The following is a 7076-nucleotide window of genomic DNA, read 5'->3' on the forward strand; positions in this document are numbered from 1 at the left end:
GACTTTGGGCCGGGTGTCGTTAGAGCCAGTAATTCTGACAATTACGACCTACCCTGATGCAGTGAAGTGTGTGACCAGCGTCATGTCACACACATCACAGTATGTTCATGCCATGTCCCGCATGTCAATGGTCAGTCCCGCAGGCACACAGTGCGGTGCTTCTCTTGGGCCGTGCAGGCCCAATCCACTGAGGCCGCTAGTGACCCTGCAGACGGTGTGCGCCTCGTGGTCGGCTGGAGTGCAGCAGTGACGTGTGACCAGCTTCTAATGTTACGACACGTCATGTACAGGCCACGTCACACCAATGTTGCACATCATGCCATGTCACGCCATGTCAATCTTGTCCCGTAGGACACACAGATGGTGGCTTTATCGGGCCCGTGGGGTCGTCCAGGCCCCGTGTATTCCCTAAGCTGAGCAGCGACACCGGGAGTACTGCGGACCAGCATCATTTACACCACGTCCATTCATGCAATGTCACGCCATTCATTATCAAGTCCCGTAAGGCACACAGTGGTCGGGGCTTGATGGCGTGGCGAGTTGGCGATCCAGCCGTGCGGGGTGTCGTTTAAGATAGTGAGCAGAAGTGGTGACCACGGTCATGTTACACCCGGTCAGTCATGCCATGCACTAGTCACGCCATGTCATATCCATGTATCCGACTAGGCACACAGTGTTGGCTGATGGCCGCGCCCGGTTGCGATCCAGGCCGCCCGGGTAGAGCCGGTCGCTGGAGGCTGAGCAATGAGTGAGGACCAGCTCTGGTACACACACCCATGTCAATGCCATGTACAAACATCAATGTCATCCCATGTTTCACACATGTATACATGCTATGTGTCCCGTCAGGCACGCATGGTCGGGTCGATGGCCGTGCAGGTGCAATCCCAGGGCCCGGTGTCGCTGCGAGCTGAGCAGTGACGTTGGTGACCCAGTCATCGTTACACCACGTATGTCACACCAGTCACGTCATCCCAGCACGCATTCAATGCATCCCGCAGAGGCACACAGTGGTTGGCTTCAGATGGCGCATGGGTTCGATCCAGGCCATGGTATCCCTGGAACTGAAGCAGCAATGGTGACCGCTCATGTATACCACCCACGTCACCGCCATTCTGCCCATTCATCCATGTTCATGCCAATTCATGCTTGTCCCGACAGGACACAGTGGTCAGGTGGCTCGATGGGCCTGCAGTGGGCAATCCATGCCCGACGGGTTTTTGTCGCTGGAGCTGAGTCAGTACGTGTGACCGCGTCATGTACAGCACGTCATGTCATGCCACGTCACATCCATGTCACAGTATGCCATGTCACCCATGTAATCATGCGTCCCGTAGGACTACAGTGGTCGGCTTGATGCCGGCCGCTATATTGATGGGTCGGTTTCCAGCCCACGTGACCCTAGCTGATAGCAGCGATATTTGGTGACCAGGCATTCATTTAACACCACCATGTCAATCCATGTCACGCCAGGTCAATATCAGGGTCCCGTAGGCACACAGTGGTCGGGCTCTGATGGGGCCGTTGCAGGCGATCCAGTGCCGATGGTGTCGTTAGAGCTGAGCAGTCGAAGTGGTGACCAGCGTCATGTTTACAACCACGTCATGTCATGCCATGTCATGCTATGTCACGCCATGTCATATCATGTTCCCGCAGGCACACCATGGTCGGGCTCGATGGCCCCGGGTTCATCCAAGGCCCTCGCAGTGTCGGCTGGAGGCTGAGCAATGACCGTGGTGACCAGCGTCATGTTAACCACGCCATCATCCATTCACACATGGTATGCCAGTCACGCCTGTCATATCATGTCCTAGCACTCATTGGTCAGGCTCAATAGCCGCGTGGGTGCGATCCAGTTCCGTGGATCCCGGAACTGAGAACGAAGTGGTGCCAGCGTACATGTTACACCACGCATCATGCCATGTACACATTGTCACACCACGCCATGTCACGCCCTGGCACCTCCAGGCCCCAGGTGCAGCCACAACAAACAGCCTCAGCCGCCGGGCAACCAACGCCGCGGCGAACGCCCGCGCCCCCCCCCGGCACGGCACGCCCACGCTGCACCGGCAACACAGGCCCAAGGCCGGGGAGGCAACCACGCGGCTGTTACGCGCGCCCCAGCGGACCGGCGGGTGATGTTAACACACGCAAGCATCCTTCAGTCATAACTGTTCTATGGCCGAGCAACGAACTGGCGCTCGAATGGGGGGGTGAGCCCGGTAGCGGGTGCGATCCAGGCCGCCTGGTGTCGCTGGAGCTGAGCAAGTGACGTGGTGACCAGCCCTGGACGTGGCCATGGAGGCTAACGGGCAGCTGCCCCAACATGACTTCCTCTCAACCTGTTCACGCGAGTTGTCAGAAGGCCGGGCTGCTCTTGGCCACCATACAGGGGCAAGTTGCGACGCAACACGCGTAGTGATGTGCGTTTGTAGGGGACCTCGGAGGGTGTGATTTGAGGTGTGCTGTCAATGGTGCTGTGTCATGGGTATGTCGTGTGTGTGCTGTCATGGGTATGTGTCCCACTGGTGGTCAGGTGCGTTGTTGGGTGTGTCATGGGTCTGTCATCATGTGCGTGTATTATTGTATGTCATGGGTCTGTCGTACTCTGTGTGTATGTGGACGTCGTGCGTTCATGGGTCTGTCGCTGAGTGTGTCTCTGGGTCTGGTCATGTGATGTGTCCTGGGTCGGTCATGTGTCTGTCAGTGTGTGTGTCAGGGTCTGTCACGTTGTGTGTATGGGTCTGTCCTGAGTGTGATCCTGGTCGTCAGTGTGTCATGGCCGTATGTCACTGGTGTCATGGTGTTTGTCATGGGTTCGTCTTGTGCACATGTGGCGGTGAGTCACATGTGTGTCATGGGTCTGTCACGGGTGTGTGTCATGGGGTCTGTCATGGTCCTGTCGATGGGTTGTGACCTGGTGTGTGTACCATCAGGACGGTCTGTCATGTGTGCGTCACATGTAACATTTTGTTCCGCCCCCCCCCACGGGGGGTTTTCTTGTTTGCGTGAATTCCTTGATGTGCAGCGTGAGGTCCTGTTGGTGGTCATGTAGATGTGTCATGGGTTTGTTGTGTGTGTCACGTTGTGTCATGTGTGTGTGACCGGGTGTGTCGCTTGTGTTCACATTGGTGTTGTGTCATGCTATGTGTGTGTGTGTCACGGGTGTGTCCACGGGTGTGCATGGTGTTGTTGCACAGTCATCGATGGGGTCTGTCATGTGGGTGTGTCATGTGTGCACCCATGGACTCTGTCATGTGCTCTGTGACATGGGTCTGTGGATGTCTCATGGGTTGTGGAATTGCCGTGGGTGTCATGGGTCTGTCATTGTGACTGCGTCGATGTGCTATATCATGGGTCTTGTCATTGTGTGACGTCACGTGTAATCATGGGTCTTTCATGTGTGCATCACGTCGTGCGGGCATGGGGGTCTGTCATGTGAGTTGTTGTGGGTGTTGTCTGATGGGTTCTGCAGGAGTGTGCTGTGTCACATGTGTGTAATGGATCAGTCATGGGTGTGTCTACCGTGTGAGTGTCATGGTGTTAATGTCATGGTCTGTCAGTGGTTGTATCATGAAGTGTGAGTCACATGTGATGTCATGGTCTCTTCACATGTAGTGTCAGGGCTCTTGTCATGTTGGTTCATGGTGTGAATTGCGTGTGGTGTTACATCATGGGGCTGTCATGCCCTGTGCGTCACATGGTACATCATGGGTCTTGTTGCGTGATGTCCTTGGCATCGTGGAGTCTGAGTTGTGTGTGTGTCATGTGTGTTGTCATGGGTTTGTTTGGGCCCGACTGTGCTGTCACGTGTGTGTCATGTGTGGTGATGGGTGTGTCAGTGTGTGTCACATGTGTTCAATGGGTAGTTGTGGTGTGTCCACGGGCTGCCATTGTGTCATGGTGTGTATCACAGTCATCACTGGTCTGTCATGTGTGTGTGTGTCATGTGTGCACCATGGGTCTGTTTTTTTTCAATGTTTGGTGTGACCATGGTCTGGTTGGTGGTGTCATGGGGGCTTTGGAATTGCGTGTTGTGTCATGGGTCTGTCATGTGTGCGTCACGTTCATATCATGGGTCGTCTAATTGTGTGCGTCACGTGGTATATCTATGGTCTGTCATGTGTGCGTCACGTCTGCGTCATGGGTCTGTTCATGTGTGTGTTTGTGGGCTGTTCATTGGGTCTGTCATGGATGTGGGTGTCACTTGTGTAAGGATCATCATGGGGCGGTGGTGTCACGTGTGTGTCATGGGTCCTGTTTGTCATGGGTCTGTTTCATGTGTGTGATCATGATGTGGGAGTCACATGTGTGTCAATGGGTCCTTCAACGGGACCTGTGTCATGGGTCTGTCTGGTGTCATGAGTGTGAATTGCGTGTGTTACATCATGGGTCTTGTCATGTGTGCGTTCACATGTAATCAGGGGGTCTGTTGCATGTGTGTCCTATGTGCATCGTGGGTCTGTTGTGTGTGTGTCATGTGTGTGTCATGGGTTTGTTGTGTGTGTCACGTGTGTGTCCTGTGTGTGTCCTGTGTGTGTGTCACATGTGTGTCACGTGTGTGTCATGGGTCTGTGACACATGTGTGTCATGGGTGTGTCATGTGTGTGTCACATGTGTGTCATATTTATTTGTGTCACATGTGTGTTATGGGTGTGTCACAGGTGTGTCATGGGTCTCGTGTGTCATGGGTGTGTGTCATGCATGTATCATGGGTGTATCATGTATGTGTCATGGGTGTGTGTCATGTGTGTGTCATGGGTCTGTCATGTGTGTCACATGCATCATGGCTGTGTCATGGGTCTTTTGTGGGTCTGTCATGTGTGTGTCACGTGTGACTTGGGTCTGTCACATGTGTGTCACATGTGCATTGTGGGTCTGTCATGCATGTGTCATGGGTGTGTGTAACGTGTGCAACATGGGTTGGTCATACATGTGGTCGTGTGTGCATCATGTCTCTGTCATATGTGTGTCATGGGTGTGTGTCATGTGTGTGTCATGGGTCTGTCAGGGGTGCGTGTTGTGTGTGCATCATGGGTGTGTCTGTCTGTGACCTTCCAGGACCCTTCCAACCCATTCCATGCCTCTGTGCCCATTCATGACCCTCTGAACCCATCCATCCCATCACACTTTGACCTTCCAGGACCCTCCCAGCCCATTCCATGTCTCCATGTCCTTTTAAGACCCATCCAACCCAACCATCCCATGCTCCTGTGACCTTCCAGGACCCTCCCAACCCATTCCATGTCTCATTGCCCAGTCAAGACCCATCCAATCCAGCCATCTTGTTCTCTTGTGACCTTCCAGGACCTTTCCAACCCATTTAATGTCTATGTGACTATTCATGACCCTCTGAACCCATCCATCCCAGCACACTTTGACCTTCCAGGACCCATCCAACCCATTCAATGTCTCAATGCCCAGTCAAGACCCATCCAACCCAACCATCTCGTGCTCCTTTGACCTTCCAGGACCCTCCCAACCCATTCAATGTCCCTGTGACCTTCCAGGACCCTCCCAACCCATTCCATGTCTCTGTGACCTTCCAGGACCCTCCCTACCCATTCCATGTCTCTGTGACCATTCATGACCCTCTGAACCCATCCATCCCAGCACACTTTGACCTTCCAGGACCCTTCCAACCCATTCCATGTCTTTATGAGCTCCAAGGACCCTCCCAACCCAACCACCTTGTGCTTCTTTGACCTTCCAGGACCCTCCCAACCCATTCTATGTCTCAATGCCCAGTCGAGACCCATCCAACCCAACCATCTCATTCTCATGTGACCTTCCAGGACCTTTCCAACCCATCCCATGTCTCTATAAGCTCCAAGGACCCATCCAACCCAACCATTCCGTGTCTCTATGACCTTCCAGGACCCTCCCAACCCATTCCATGTCTCAATGCCCAGTCAAGACCCATCCAACCCAGCCATCTTGTTCTCCTGTGACCTTCCAGGACCTTTCCAACCCATTCCATGTCCCTGTGACCTTCCAGGACCCACCCAACCCCATTCCCCCCATCAGTCTCTTAAAGGGCCCGCACCCCTCATTCCCTCCCATTTCCCCTCGTAGCAGCCAATGGAACCCAACCATTCTGTGTCTCTGTGACCTTCCAGGACCCTCCCAACCCATCCCATGTCCCTGTGACCTTCCAGGACCCTCCCAACCCATCCCAGCCCATTCCCTCTCTTAAAGGGCCCGCACCCCTTATCTCCTCCCATATTCCCCCGTAGCTGCCAATGGAACCCAACCATTCTGTGTCTCTGTGACCTTCCAGGACCCTCCCAACCCATCTCATGTCCCTGTGACCTTACAGGACCCTCCCAACCCATTCCATGTCCCTGTGACCTTCCAGGACCCTCCCAACCCCTCCGACCCCCATTCCCTCCGTCGCTGTGTCTCTTAAAGGGCCCGCACCCCTCATTCCCTCCCATTTCCCCCCGTAGCTGCCCCGCAGTGACGCGGGTTCGGGGCTGCAGTCGCTGCTGCTGCAGTTGCTCCATGGGGCAGCAGGGGGCGCTAACGGGGACCACGCGCTGTTCCTGCGCTACCGGATCGAGGCCGTGACGGTCAGAGGCATCAACAGCTTCAGGCAGCACAAGCACGACATGAGGGCGGTGGGGAGGTAATGGGGGATAGGGGTGATTGGGGTATAGGGTTGGGTGGGATGGTGGTGTGGATATGGGTGTGATATGGTGAATGTGGGATAGCGGGTGGGATATTTGGTGGTGAGATATGGTGAGATATGGGGTAGATATGGGGTAGATATGGGGGATATGCGGGTCAGAATGGGTGGATAGGGTGGAATGTGGGTGAGTATAATGGTGGATAATGGATGAGATATGGGTGAGATATGAGTGGATATGATGAATATGGGTGATATTATGGATGGGATATGGTGAGATATGGGGTGGGAATTTGGGTGTGAATATGGGGGAATATGGGTGCTATGGTTGGGATTGTTGTGTATCGGTGATATAGGGGATTAATGTGGATATGGTGAAGATGGTGGGATAACGGTGGATATGGGGTGGTGAGATATGGTGATATGGGTGGATATGGGGGATAATTGG

At 54.2% G+C, this 7076-nt stretch overlaps 1 protein-coding gene across 3 annotated transcripts in view; it reads left to right on the top strand.

Moving 5' to 3' along the window:
• Window positions 1-7076, top strand: part of GPAA1 (glycosylphosphatidylinositol anchor attachment 1) — a 13793-nt gene that overhangs the window by 4024 nt on the left and 2693 nt on the right. For all 3 annotated transcript variants that reach the window (XM_015850997.2, XM_032441833.1, XM_015850998.2), the window contains one exon: window positions 6450-6628. In XM_015850997.2, the coding sequence (XP_015706483.1) occupies window positions 6450-6628 (179 nt within the window). The remainder of the gene's footprint in view (window positions 1-6449; window positions 6629-7076) is intronic.

The sequence above is a fragment of the Coturnix japonica genome, unplaced genomic scaffold (genome assembly GCF_001577835.2).
Source record: "Coturnix japonica isolate 7356 unplaced genomic scaffold, Coturnix japonica 2.1 chrUnrandom624, whole genome shotgun sequence".
Classification (NCBI taxonomy): domain Eukaryota; kingdom Metazoa; phylum Chordata; class Aves; order Galliformes; family Phasianidae; genus Coturnix; species Coturnix japonica.